General features: G+C 43.5%; 1 protein-coding gene across 1 annotated transcript in view; it reads left to right on the forward strand.

Moving 5' to 3' along the window:
- The first annotated feature begins 8,531 nt into the window (after positions 1 to 8,531).
- CLTRN (collectrin, amino acid transport regulator) overlaps positions 8,532 to 14,867 on the forward strand; it is a 63,049-nt gene continuing 56,713 nt past the window's right edge. Inside the window, exons 1-2 of the mRNA XM_040338662.1 lie at positions 8,532 to 8,653; positions 13,241 to 13,299. Of these exons, the coding sequence (XP_040194596.1) occupies positions 8,563 to 8,653; positions 13,241 to 13,299 (150 nt within the window). The 5' untranslated portion in view covers positions 8,532 to 8,562. The remainder of the gene's footprint in view (positions 8,654 to 13,240; positions 13,300 to 14,867) is intronic.

The raw sequence follows: 14,867 nt of genomic DNA on the forward strand, positions 1-14,867 counted from the left end.
TGATCCTATCACATCGATGCATGGTTTTCATTTATATATTCCTTATAAGTGTTTTTTTACTAGCGCTGCATATATTTTCCAAAATAGGGGATAGTTTTATTGCATTTTTATTATTTTTTTTTTTTACTACTAATGGCGGCGATGAGCGATTTTTTTTGTGACTGCGACATTATGGCGGACACTTCGGACAATTTTGACACATTTTTGGGACCATTGTCATTTTCACAGCAAAAAATGCATTAAAAATGCATTGTTTACTGTGAAAATGACAATTGCAGTTTGGGAGTTAACCACAAGGGGGCGCTGAAGGAGTTATGTGTGACCTCATGTGTGTTTCTAAACTGTAGGGGGGTGTGGCTGTAGGTGTGACGTCATTGATTGTGTTTCCCTATAAAAGAGAACACACGATCGATGACGGCGCCACAGTGAAGAACGGGGAAGCTGTGTTTACACACAGCTCTCCCCGTTCTTCAGCTCCGGGGACCGATCGCGGGACTCCAGTGGCGATCGGGTCCGCGGAGCTTCGGCTGGGCACTTAAAGAGGACGTACCTGTACGTGCTTGTGCCCAGCCGTGCCATTCTGCCGACGTATATGTGCAGGAGGCGGTCCTTAAGCGGTTAATGAAGGTACAACATTTAGAAACTCACATGGTTGATGATTAAAACAGGCACAACTAAGTATGCAGGCATCCGGAAATAAAAGATGTTCACATAGACCATCCCCTACACTGCCATTGACGTCGTCCCCTCCACGTTGTGCTCCACGAGCGGTTCAAGTCTCACTTTCAGATCGCTCTACTGCAGGGTAGTCTTCCCGGTCATGATTTCAGACAGCTTTACCCCGGATGCCTGCATATTTGGATGTGCCGCCTTTAAACATCAGCCATGTGAGTTACTAAATGTTGTACCTTCATTAAATGTAACCATATTGCTACACTTGGAGGCGCCCCTCTTATTTTTTATACTCTGTAGCTCCTGCTAGATTTTGCTTCTAAATCCATTGTGGAGGCTTCCATTTGTGGATGAACATTTAATGGTTACACAACCTATCACATTGCTATAATCTTTTTATATGGACTCTAAACTGAAGGATTTATGAATAAATGGTTGTGGAACGAATCATTTGACTTTCCATTATTACTTAAGGGGAAATTTGCTTTAATATACAAGTGCTTTGGATTACAAGCATGCTTCCGGAATGAATTATGCTCGCAATCCAAGGTTTTACTGTATCTATTTTGATAAAAGATTAAAATGACCCTGTTCGAAAATCATCAAAATTAAAAAGGTATTATCCTGAGAAGAAAGAAGATTGAGGGCTCTTTCACACCTATGCATTTTTGCTGTTTGGGTGTGACAAAGGGCATATCAAAACGTATTTTCCTTGAAATTTTTATATACCTATCTGTGCGCTGTGTGTGTTGCATTTTTAAAAGTCCTGCATGCAGTCAATGATTTTACTAATGTTTTCAGCTAAAAACAGTGAAGCAGTTACAAGTAAAATCAATGAGAAAATATGAATGACAACAAGATATTGATAATGCATGTCAAAGTAAACAGGACTTCAGAGATTGTATAGTTGCAACTCTATAAATGTCCAATCTGTGGAGGATTGGGGTGGTACATTCAAGGGATTCTGTAAAGTAGTTATAGGTAAACCAGGCATGCTACCATGGCACCCAAACACTCCTATGGGGAAACTAACTGTGGTTGGGTTGGGGCTTTGAAAACTGATATTTGTCTTTCTACCTTACCGGTTTACTGAGAGGATTAGTTTAGTCCCTCTGTTCATGTGGTGTTCTGGCGTGTTTCCCTGAAAACAAGCCTGAGTCTTATATTAATTTTGGCAGTAAAAGACACAGTAGGGCTTATTTTCGGGGTAGGTCTTACCATGTAATGTGCCGTCTTCTCTCCCCTTCTCCCTCCCTGCCTGACAGGAATCCCCAGTGTGAACTGAGTTAAAATGCTTGTAAAATCCTCTAATCCACTCTTTTACAGTATTATATAATGTACAACGTGTGTGTTTCTGTAATATAATCGTACCAAATATCTTTGTTATAGTGCCGCTCTGCTCCTCTGTCACCCGCCGGAGCTCTCTTCCTCACAATTATATTACAGAAACACACACATTGTACATTATATGCTACTGTAATAGAGAGGATTATAGGATTTTACAAGCATTTCAAACTAGGTTTTTTTTTCGGGGTATGGCTCATATTCCATCCCTGCTGGAAAATAGCGCTAGGTCTTATTTTCAGGAAAACAAGGTATTCGTATCAAATTCCTCATTGGGGATGGGCATTTAGGTGTGATCCCCAAACACTATTTCGAACTGCAGCAATATGTAGATCGTTTTAAATGATTATAAGCCCAACTGAGAAGCTTTCGTCATGATTCAGGGGAGGGTAAAAAGAAGGGCAGGTGGGGTGTCAGCTCGTACTTGTATTTTGTGTAATGGCAAACAATGTTTTATGGGTATCCCCAAGGTCAAGTTATTACAAATTGTTTAGGAGTTTATGGAAGTCTGTTGATTCCATAATGTGTTGATTCCGTAAAGTGTAGCCAGCAGGCCCATTTTGGGGGGAATTTTGTCGGGGTCTAGTTGGCTCTAGTTCACACTATGCAGTCAGTTTCCGGTGCAGAAACTGACTGCATGGTGTGAACTGTGCATGCATTTTGTGCTGAAAAAAAGCACACGGAACTGAACAGAACTGCGTCTGGTGTGGTGTGAACTGGCCCTTAAAGTGTAAGTAACCCCCCTATTGTTTTCAGCCAAGGAAGCTGTTATCTTTGCCTATGTTTAATCTACAACTGCCAGACATTGGATGGTTTGACAGTTTGGTTGAGAGCGCAACCAATGGGAGTGTTACATTTCCGGCACGTGCCAGAAATGAGATGGTTTTATGGATGAGTTTACTTCCGCTTTAAGGACTTATTTACACTTGCTTTGCTGCCTGAAGAACAATCCCCATTCAGATCCCTCTTCAGAGAGTGTTTGACAGGCAGTAAGGAGACATTGTATCACCTCCTGACTGCCTGTTTTAATCCCCTAAATATCGGACTACTGAGCCACAAATGCTTGTGTTGTGCACAGTTATGGATCGATTGCAGCGTGGCCCCATTTACCTGAATCATTCGCATTTGGTGGGTGGTAGTGCCTGCATGGCAGTGGATCCTGATTCCTAAATCCTAATGCTGCTGCCAAACAAATCATTGCGGCTGTGGCACGTGTACACTGACCACTGCTTCTGAAGCTACAGGGGGGAATGGTTGAGGGACAGTAAAAACACGGCACAACCACAGGATTTTACCACCCTCCCAACACAGGTGTAAAGAGCCATTGATGTTTTTTTAATATATACATTAACAAACACAATGTAAATAATTTTTTTGGTGTGTATTTGCAGGGCCGGACTGGCCTACCGGGAGATCGGGAGATCTCCCGCTAGGCTGCCTGTCCTGCGGCCAGTTTCAGCTGTGGTGCTGCAGTGCTCCCTGTCCCCTCGCTCCTGTGTATCACCACGGAGCTGGCTGCCTGGGTCTGTATTCGGCGATGACGCTGTGGCACGGTCCTGCCCCCCTAGACCAGCTCATGTGATAGTAGATAGAATCAGCGTTCAGCCTATCACACAAGCCGGTCTAGGGAGGCGGGACCGCGCCACAGCGTCACCGACAAACATAGACCCAGGCAGCCAGCCAGCTCATTGATGATACACAGGAGCTCATGGCCGCCGCACAGTCTGCCCTATGTGTCCAATAGGAGGATCGGATTCGGCAGGTGGGCGGCATACAGAGGAAATTAGCTTTCTATATTCCTCCATACAGACGCTGAATGCTCGCAGGAGGGAGATGAGGAGAATCAAGCATTCCGCGCCTGTATGGAGGAATATAGGAAGCTCATTTCCTCTATATGCAGCCACCCTGCTTCTCCTATCCAGTTATTCTTGAACTCCCCCCCCAGTGTTCTCCTCCCCCACCACACTCTCCAGCCCCCCCACAGTTCTCACCACCCCTGTTTTTTCTGCCCCCCTGATCTCCAGCTCTCCCCATCCTTCAGCCACCATCCCAGTGCTCTCCGCCGCTGTCCCCCCCCCAGTACTCTCCACCCCTGTTATCCCCCCCAGTGCTCTCCACCCCTGTTCTCCCCCCAGAGTTCTCCACCCCTGTCCCCCCCCAACTGTCCTCCACCCCGTTCCCCCCAGTGCTCTCCACCCCCGTACCCCCCCCCAGTGCTCTCCACCCCTGTTCTCCCCCCCCCAGTGCTCTCCACCCCTGTTCTCCCCCCTCAGTGCTCTCCACCCCTGTTCTGCCCCCCAGTACTCTCCACCCCTGTCCCCCCCAACTGCTCTCCACCCCGTTCCCCCCAGTGCTCTCCACCCCCGTACCCCCCCCCAGTGCTCTCCAACCCTGTTCCCTGCCCCCCATGGTCTCCACCCCTGCCCCCCCAGTGCTCTCCACCCTTGTCCCGTCCCCCCAGTGCTCTCCACCCCTGCCCCCCATGCTCTCCACCCCTGTTCCATCCCCAGTGCTCCCCATCCCTGTTCTTTCTGCCCCCCAGTGCTCTCAAGCTCCACCCATCACTCTCCAGCCCTCTAGTGCTCTCCACCCCTGTTCTTTTTGGCTCCCCCCCAGCACTCTCCGCTCCCTACCCCTGTACTCTCCACTCCCCCCTGCATTTTGCCCCCACCCATGTACTCTCCAACTCTGCCAGTGGACTCCGATCCCCCTGAATTTTGTCCCCACCCATGTTCTCTCCAACCCCGCCAGTGCTCTCCGCCCGCCATAGTGCGCTCCAGCCCCCCGTTCCACCCCTGTTTTTTCTGGCCCCCACTGGCGCTCTCAAGCTCCCCCATTGCTCTCCACTCCCCAGTGCTCTCCATTCCCCCCTGATCTTTGTACTCTCCAGTCCCCGTGCTCTTAATTCCTGTTCTTTCTGCCCCCCAGTGCTCTTTACCCTCACACTCTTAGCCCACTTAGTGCTCTGCAGCCTCCCCGCTCAGCCTCCCGTGCTCTCCATCCCTGTTCTTTTTGACTCCCCTCAGTGCTCTTAAGCCCCCCCCCCCAGCGCTCTCCGCTCCCCACCTGTGTGATCTCCACTCCCCCCTGCTTTTTGCCCCCACCCATGTGCTGTCCAACCCCGGCAGTGCTCTCCGCTCTCCCTTCTCTCCAGCTCCCACCGAGTGCTCTCACTTTCCCAGGAACAGAGGACAGGCTGACTGGGGGCAGGAAATGAGGAAGGCTAAAGGTGCAAGGTGGCCAGGGACCACTCCATCTCACAGCAAACAGATCCTCTGGAAGGAGCACTGTCTCCATCCAAAACGAGAACAGACCCTGCCTGCTGATGGCGATCATGGATATCCTGCTGGCATGGAAGGTACCGTACCGAGCATCAACAACACACCTTCCCACAGACAGGGACTTCAAACTGGGACATGGTGCATAGGAGGGGCTGCAATTATGGGCACAGTGAGGCTGCATTTGTGGGCACAGCAAGACTGCATTCATGGACACAGTAAAGCTGCATTTGATTGGCACAGCGAGGCTGCAATGGTGGACACAGTGAGGCTACAATGGTGGGCACAGTGAGGCTGCAATGATGGGTACAGTGAGGCTGCAATGATGGGCATAGTGAGGCTGCATTTGATGAGCACAGTGAGGCTGCATTCGATGAGCACAGTGAGGCTGCAATGGTGGGCACAGTAAGGCTGCATTTGATGGGCACAGTGATGCTGCATTTGATGGGCACAGACTATAGGATAAAACCAGGGCCACCGAGCTGGAGCCGATTGACTGAGCCCTGCACGGTGCACCTGAGAGGAGGTCAGTGACAGCACCGCTAGGCCAGTCTGAGAGGGGTCACTGATGTAAGGGGGAAGTAAATACGATAATGTAAGGGGGCACTGATATAAAAGTTTCCCCCTTATATCAGTAACCCACCCCCTTACCTTAGTGTATTCTTTCTGCGGAAGGTGGCCCCCCCCACGTTCTGAGTTCCTGGGGTCCCCCTTGATGATTGACCACTTTTAACTGGAATTTGCTTTTATTTATATATAAAGCCCTATGTGATTTTATATCTGTCTTATCTATATATAATACACTCTACAAATGTGCTTTAAAATGATGGTTTTTCATGAACAAGAAAATAATGACACTATGCTGTTACGCTGGTATAATAATGCTGTGGGGCTGGTATGAAATTTTTTCCAGGGCTGGTTTTTATTCCCAGTCCGGTCCTGTGTATTTGTACTAAGAAACTCTTTTCCTCTCATAGTTTTTTCACTTAATATTTTCTTCAGCTTACAGAACTTCTTTTTCAACTTATAGAAGTTCACTGATTCTGGAGTGATTGCACTTTTAAGAAGTGAAGGCAGCAATCATGGGCTGTAATAAGCAGAGCTTATTGGTAAGCTCATAAATACAACCTGGCTAAGAAATGTTTTCGTTATGCTGTAAAGATTGTGACTATGACCTCCATCTATAGACTGCAATAGCCCATCATTTTGTTATACCCTTATGATCTTTTTTTAATTCTACTTATCAACTGTTTATGCATTCTACCACTCTGTCAATGTCAAATCTCTTTCTGTTACCTTGTTGTTGGAACTTTCTTCTCATACAAACTAAATAAATAATGTTGATTAAAAATACAATGTATGTTTCTATACAGTATGTATATATATATATATATATATATATATATATATATATATATATATACATACATACACACACACACAGGGCATTTTTTTCAGGGGGAACTTGGTGGAACTCAGTTTGTAAACAGAAGTCCGGTGTCTGTGTTTACAAGTGACAACTCTGCACTCTGTATGTAATGCAATCCTGGTATTTAATGCCCCTTTTAGACCCTCCTACTGTTTTCGTGAAATTTTATGTGATTTGGAGGGTGTTTAGGGGGAGGGGTGTTGTGGGGTTGCCACCTTTTCTTCAAGCCAAACCCGAACACTTTAGCTGTCTGGGACAACTTTGGGTGCCCCAAGGAGAGTAGTAATGAGGTGCGCATAGCGTGCCGCAGCGAATGGTGGGTGTGGCCATGATATGTAGCAGGAAGAATTTAAAAGGTACAGCAAGAAAGATGCAGGAAGTACAGAAGGAAACATACAGTATGTGCAGCAGGAAGTATCCAAAACATATAGCAGAAAGGGTGTAGAAATTATAACATAAAGGATGTAAGAAGTAAAGCGAAGGCTGCATTAAGTATAGTAGGGAGGACACAGTAGATAAAGCAGTAAGTATGACAGGAAGGATGTAAGAAGGACAACTAGCAGGATGCAGAATGTACAGCAGAAGGGTGCAGGAACTATGAATGATGTGTCAAGTACAGCAGGAAGGATGCAGGAGGTATAGAAGGAAGGAGACTGGAAGTACAGCAGGAGGATGTAGGAACTATAGCTGGAAGGATGTGACAAGCACAGCAGGAAGGATACAGGAGGTAAAGCAGGAAGGAGACTGAAAGTACAGTACAGCAGGAAGGATACAGGAAGTACAGCAGAAAGGATGCAGGAAGTAGAGCAGACAAGTATAGGAGGAAGGATGCTAAAAGTATATCAGAAAGGATGCAGGACACATAGTGGGAAGAATACAGGAAGTATAACAAAAAAAGGATGAAGGTAGTATTGCAGGAAGGATGCATGAAGGACACAGGAAGTATAACAGGAGGATGTAAGGTGCTTGTGTTGCCTTGATAGCCTATCATGATACATTCACATTCCATATAGTGCCGTTGCAGTGCTGTGTATTTCAGATGTATTTTGTAAAGGTCATGAATTTTATATGCTTATTGTATGTAAGCCAAGCCAAAGTTTCAGCTAGCAGTTTTTTTTTTTTACACATCACGCTAAAACACAGAGGTGTCAAGGCAGCATTACTCCCCTAGACCTGTGCAGGCAATCAGAAATGTTTGCAATAGTACCAGATCAGCTTATTATTATTATTATTATACAAGATTTATATAGTGCCAACAGTGTGCGCAGCATTAACAACATCTGGGCAGACATTACAGTTACAATACAATACGAAAGGAATCAGATAGCCAAATGACCACAATTTTTCAAAGAAGTTCATTAATGGTGTTTTATTTTAAATGTAAATGTATTAAAGAAGATAAATCCAAATGTCAATGACTCAATGATCATTGAGATGACCAAGATAATGGCTTATATACATGGCTACCTATACAGTGTCTAAGTCTCTACATCCTGTAAAGCTTATATACTATTTCTCATATTGCCTTCTTGTTGTCCTACAACAGAGCAGTATTTTAACAAGAGCAATATTATACAAAAATATATTAATTGTATACAATTTTCTACTTGGAAACTTCTATAATGCCCTTCCCAGCAAACATTGGTGGTTGTATCTGGAAATCATTAGGAAACGCAAATAATTTTTTATAATTACTGTCTTATACTGGTGACAAATTGCTAGAATAACATGGCCATTTCAGATCATTTGGCTCAAGACCGAGAGATTAATAATTAAGCCCTTTTCACAGGCTAAGTTTTTAAGACGGCTTCTCAGTGACCCAGAATTCTTTTTTTTCTCATGGATTTTCATTCTACAAGGATGTTGGGAAAAACTCTAATTCTTTTTTTCTTTCTGTTCCACTTCGGAAATTCTAATCTATGCAGACCAGGTAAAACCAAATAATTACATTTACAGGACAGTGTTGTATATGAAATGTACAACCCTGATCTCATAGTGGTACATGAGAAGTGGAGAAGTATCTTAGTGCTTGGAAAATGTACATTGTATTTTATTGTTACACAAATTTTGGGGGACGTGTGTTGTCTTTGTAATGCCTGCTTTAATTTTTCTAACCAGAATTGGAACAATATGTGCTGTAATCTGATTGGCTTGGAAACAAATACCATTGTCTTACTTTTTATGCATTATATTTTATCATACTAATTTAAAGTATTAACATTTACATCAAGTTAGAGTTATAAATAATATGGATGGAGGGTGAACTTGTTACATGATTTGAATTATAACAACTCAACCATGCAATAATCGGACTGCATATTTGCAAAAGGTGACCACAGCCGGTAGGTTATGGCTACTGGAACACCGGACTAACAGCTAGGGACTTGCCAATGCAAATATGGCAATCCATATTGATCTCTAGCAATACAACTCTATAGTCTGGCATACACTATCCAGTGGATGTTCATTTCAGTTTGATTGAAAACAGTTGATCTTAGGTCTATTCTTGGTGAAATGGTCAATAGCTGTGGTTTATAGGAGTTCATAAGTTATATGAAAAACACAAGCTTTTATAACTGTATATTTATTTTTACATATATATATATATATATATATATATATATATATATATATATATATATATATATATATATATATATATATATATATATATATATCTGCCCTGGTCTGGTATGGAACTGCTGCAACACTAATCTCGGCTTGGAAGGGATAACATAAACACAAATAACTAATGGTGCGCTGTTCCTTTAAATTAGTGGACTCATGTGATGAAAAACTAAATTAACACACAATATGAGTGAATTGATGCAATCACTTCTGAGTGCTCAAAGAAAAATGTATAGGAATATATATATATATATATATATATATATATATATATATTAGTGATGCAATAAAAAAAAGGTGCAATTTGCCAAAAAGGGATTAATAGTATTAAACTCAAGTCCATAAACAAGTCCACAAACTTGATAGAAAATATGACAAATAAATGTGAGAATATATCTTTTCACTCCGTGACTGCCAGTGTTCAGAAAAAATTAACAGTGTTCTGTCCATAAGAAAAGAGGATGGCCTCTTACCAGATTTGATGGATCCCTATTACGGAGATCAAACGAGCTTGTGTAGGGATAATCACAGGTGTGGAGGTTTAAAACAGCATGTCTTGATATGCTTGCAGGGATGAACTCCATGTATTCAAGGATCATATACGGAAAAGGAGAAGCCTCAGTGTAAATAAGCCAACTTTTTATTAAAAAATATCTGTTACACCTACATTGAGGTAAAAAATTCAAGCATGAACTGTATTCCTAGCGGCGGTATCAGCCTGCCAGCTAGCTCAGATAGCGTTGCAAATACTCTCCGAACTCATGCGTTTCCACACAAATGATTCTCCAATTCCCAGTATATGACAGTTGTGTGGAAACGAATCAGAACGGAGAGTACTTGCAAGTTGCAACTCTATCTGATCTAGCTGGCAGACTGATACCGCCGCTAGGAATACAGTTCATACTTGAATTTGGTTTGTGTTAATCTTGATTGTGTTTATATTGTATTCTGTACTTAGTCCATGTGTCCCTCTACCTATTAGTGTTACTGGGCTGTTCTATCCTCATATCCCACTCCCTGTGTACATGTATATGACTGCCACTGCTCACCAGTAACCCATGCAAGTTATATCAAAGTGAGTTTCCCCATAGAAGTCAATAGAAACAAAAATAATTCCTTTTGCATTGACTTTAATGGCATGCAATACCGCATGTGGCCAGAGATGGGGGACGCCAGAGAACCACGGAAAGACCCAGGGACAGCTTGGCTGACCTCGGAAAGGCTTGGAAACACCCAGGTACTGAGTATTTCTGAACGTCTCTGATCGACTCTGCTCAGCTTTGGCACTCCTGCACCTCAGGCCAAATGCGGTACTGCACACCCCATTAGCTGGAATTCTGCTCGTTTCGCGAGACAACACTCGCAAATCGAGTCCGAATTTTTTTTTAAAGAGTTGCTCGTCTTTTAAAATGCTCGTTAACCGTTTTACTCAAGTCATCCTCAAGTGCATATATAAAAGTTAATCTCTTTCAAAAAAGTCCCATCAGCCAGTATGAAGTGATCTTATTCAGTAAAACACCTTACCACTGCAATACTTCTCTTGCCTCGTACACACGACCAGTTTTCCCATGACAGCTTTTGGCCAGGAAAATTGGCCGTGTGTATGCTAAATGGTAGTTTTCTTGACAGGAAAACCGCCGGGAATCACGGCAGGAAAAATGAAAAATGTTCTCTTTTTTTCCTGCCGCGATTCCTGGCGGTCTTTTTCCCGTCAGTTTCCCTATGGGAAACACTGCGGTGGAGCATACACAATGACGGGATTCTCGTCCAAGGCCCTAACTGCAGTTTTTCCGACAGGAAAACCTCTGGTGAGTACACAGGGAAAGTAACCGAGCAGGTTCTCGGTTTTTCCCCCGGGATTCCCGGTGGACTTTTTACCGCCGGGAATCCCGATCGTGTGTACGGGGCATCAATGTTTCATGCAAAGACACTTGTGCACCCTACTGGCTGATGGGACTTTTTTTTTTAAAAGAGATAACGTTTTATATATGCACTTGAGGATGGTGTTAAAAGGCTTCGATCATATATATATATATATATATATATATATATATATATATATATATATATATATATATATATATATATACACAGTACAGACCAAAAGTTTGGACACACCTTCTCATTCAAAGAGTTTTCTTAATTTTCATGACTATGAAAATTGTAGATTCACACTGAAGGCATCAAAACTATGAATTAACACATGTGGAATTATACATAACAAAAAAGTGTGAAACAACTGAAAATAGATTTCATATTCTAGGTTCTTCAAAGTAGCCACCTTTTGCAGCAGACACATCTCTAGAACTGGTAAGAGGAGACTGTGTGAATCAGGCCTTCATGGTAGAATATCTGCTAGGAAACCACTGCTAAAGAAAGGCAACACGCAGAAGAGACTTGTTTTGGGCTAAAGAACACAAGGAATGGACATTAGACCAGTGGAAATCTGTGCTTTGGTCTGATGAGTCCAAACGTAAGATCTTTGGTTCCAACCCCCGTGTCTTTGTGCGACGCAGAAAAGGTGAACGGATGGACTCTACATGCCTGGTTCCCACCGTGAAGCATGGAGGAGGAGGTGTGATGGTGTGGGGGTGCTTTGCTGGTGACACTGTTGGGGATTTATTCAAAACTGAAGGTATACTGAACCAGCATGGCTACCACAGCATCTTGCAGCGGCATGCTATTCCATCCGGTTTGCGTTTAGTTGGACCATCATTTATTTTTCAACAGGACAATGACCCCAAACACACCTCCAGGCTGTGTAAGGGCTATTTGACCAAGAAGGAGGGTGATGGGGTGCTGTGCCAGGTGACTACCTCTTGAAGCTCATCAAGAGAATGCCAAGGGTGTGCCAAGCAGTAATCAAAGCAAAAGGTGGCTACTTTGAAGAACCTAGAATATGAAATAAATTTTCAGTTGTTTTACACTTTTTTGTTATGTATAATTCCACATGTGTTAATTCATAGTTTTGATGCCTTCCGTGTGAATCTACAATTTTCATAGTCATGAAAATAAAGAAAACTCTTTGAATGAGAAGGTGTGTCCAAACTTTTGGTCTGTACTGTATATCTATCTATCTATCTATCTATCTATCTATCTATCTATCTATCTATCTATCTATCTATCTATCTATCTATCTATCTATCTATCTATCTATCTATCTATCTATCTAGTTTTGTTGATGTATTTTTTTTCACACATTTGGATGTTTTATGAAACAGAGGACTGTGCTGTGTAGAGTTAATTTGCTTAAAGGGATACTATGGGTTCGTTTTTATTTTATTTTTTAAAACAAACATGTCAAACTTACCTCCACTGTGCAGTTCGTTTTGCACAGCGTGGCCCTGAACGTCCTCTTATGGAGACCCACGGCAGCTCTCGCGGCTCCTCCCCGCAAGAGCTAACCGTCCTCTGGGAAGCTCTCCCCCGAGGGGGTGTATGACTCGGCCCTGCCCCCCCCCCGCGCACCGCACCATTGATTTGATTGACAGCAGCGGGAACCAATGGCTGCATTGCTATCAATCATCCAATGAAGAGCTGACTAGAGCTCGGTGAAAGCAATTCGGGATTGCGCCCAAGGGGATTCGGGTCTCAAGTAAGTAAAACGGGGGATCGGGAGGGGGGGGGGGGGCGGTGACTGCAAGCTGTTTTTCTACCTTAATGTATAGGATGCATTAAGGTGAAAAAACACAAAGCTTTACAACCCCTTTAAGCTACAAGAACATATTGGTAAGCCAACTGCCCTCTGAACAAATTGACCCTAGAGTGTATGTTTTACACCAAGTTGTATACCCCATGGAGACATGATACAGTAAGTATGGTACTAGGAACTTTATAATCAATGCATAATGTGATGGTAAATATTAATTAGAGTTTTATTATTCTTCAGATGCACCAGATGCCTTTAAAGTTCGACTTAGTATCAAGAAAGCTCTGGGGGACAATGCAGTAAGTACATATTTCTTAAAATATCAAATCATTGTTCCTATGTATTGGATAAGTACTATTGTAAAAATTAAAATATTGGAATATATTTCAGTTATATATATTTTTCGTATTTTTTTTTTTTGTTATTTTGCAATGTGTGATTATAATTTAAACAGCTGTTGTATAAGATGTTATGCTCCAGCCAAGCCTATTTTTTGCGTATTCTTGGGAACCATAAATACTTCTGTTAAGTTTTTATTGCTGTCCATAACTTTTGTTAAGGAGGTTTCACTTAACTTGTTCTTTCTATGACAGCTGAAGAGGGGAACAGTTGTCACTGAGAAAATCTCCTCAGTGGGGGGGCACAAACCAAAAGTACTACTGCTTTAGCTGGAACTGGGCTTAAATTTTCAGATTTCAGACAACAGTAGCTTACCTCGTTGGCAATACTGCTGTGAAGCTGTGGTCTTTTGAGAGTTAGAACTACTTTATGTACATGCAGCAACTGAGTAATAAAATTGTGTTAAACATTTCCAACTCTGTTGGTGCCCATCATGCAGCCTTTGGCACGATTGCGGCCTGCAGGTTCTCTCTATAAGGCCCACAGCATCCTGGGTAGGGTCAGCCACTTTGGGCACCAGTGCAAAATGGTAGCAGGATTCTGGGCGCTGGGAAGCTCTCTGTGTTCCCATACCCGCTAATATGAAGCTATTAGGGTCAGGTGGAGTGATCTCTGCAGGACAATAGAAGCAAGTCCTGGCCTGATCAGGGCCGGTGCTACCACTAGGCAAACTAGGCAGCCGCCTAGGGAGCACTGCTGCCTAGGGGCACCCAAACACTGGTTTCTCTCCGCGTCTGCATGCTCTTCAGGCTGCAGCATGTAGCTAACTCAGTCCCAGGCAGCTGCTCCATCCCACTGGTGGTGTAATTAGAGGTGCATCGCAGAACTGAAACCAGCGCTAGAGGAAGCCGATGCTTCCTGTATAGGGCTGCCTACTGTCACATGGGTAGGTTAAAGGAGGGGGAGTCAGGGGTGGAGCCAATGGAGGCAGCAAAATTAGGTTTCTCCTAGGGTGTCGAAAAACCTGGGCCTGATGTCATCAGAGAGAGAGAGAGCAGTGTAGGAGTGTGTGCCATTGCCACCTTCCGCCAGTGGGGGTGATAACAGCACTACCACTATTGCTGTCCATAACTTTTGTTAAGGAGGTTTCACTTAACTTGTTCTTTCTATGACAGCTGAAGAGGGGAACAGTTGTCACTGAGAAAATCTCCTCAGTGGGGGGGCACAAACCAAAAGTACTACTGCTTTAGCTGGAACTGGGCTTAAATTTTCAGATTTCAGACAACAGTAGCTTACCTCGTTGGCAATACTGCTGTGAAGCTGGGGTCTTTTGAGAGTTAGAACTACTTTATGTACATGCAGCAACTGAGTAATAAAATTGTGTTAAACATTTCCAACTCTGTTGGTGCCCATCATGCAGCCTTTGGCACGATTGCGGCCTGCAGGTTCTCTCTATAAGGCCCACAGCATCCTGGGTAGGGTCAGCCACTTTGGGCACCAGTGCAAAATGGTAGCAGGATTCTGGGCA

Source organism: Rana temporaria, chromosome 2, assembly GCF_905171775.1.
Source record: "Rana temporaria chromosome 2, aRanTem1.1, whole genome shotgun sequence".
In the NCBI taxonomy this organism is placed as follows: Eukaryota; Metazoa; Chordata; class Amphibia; order Anura; family Ranidae; genus Rana; species Rana temporaria.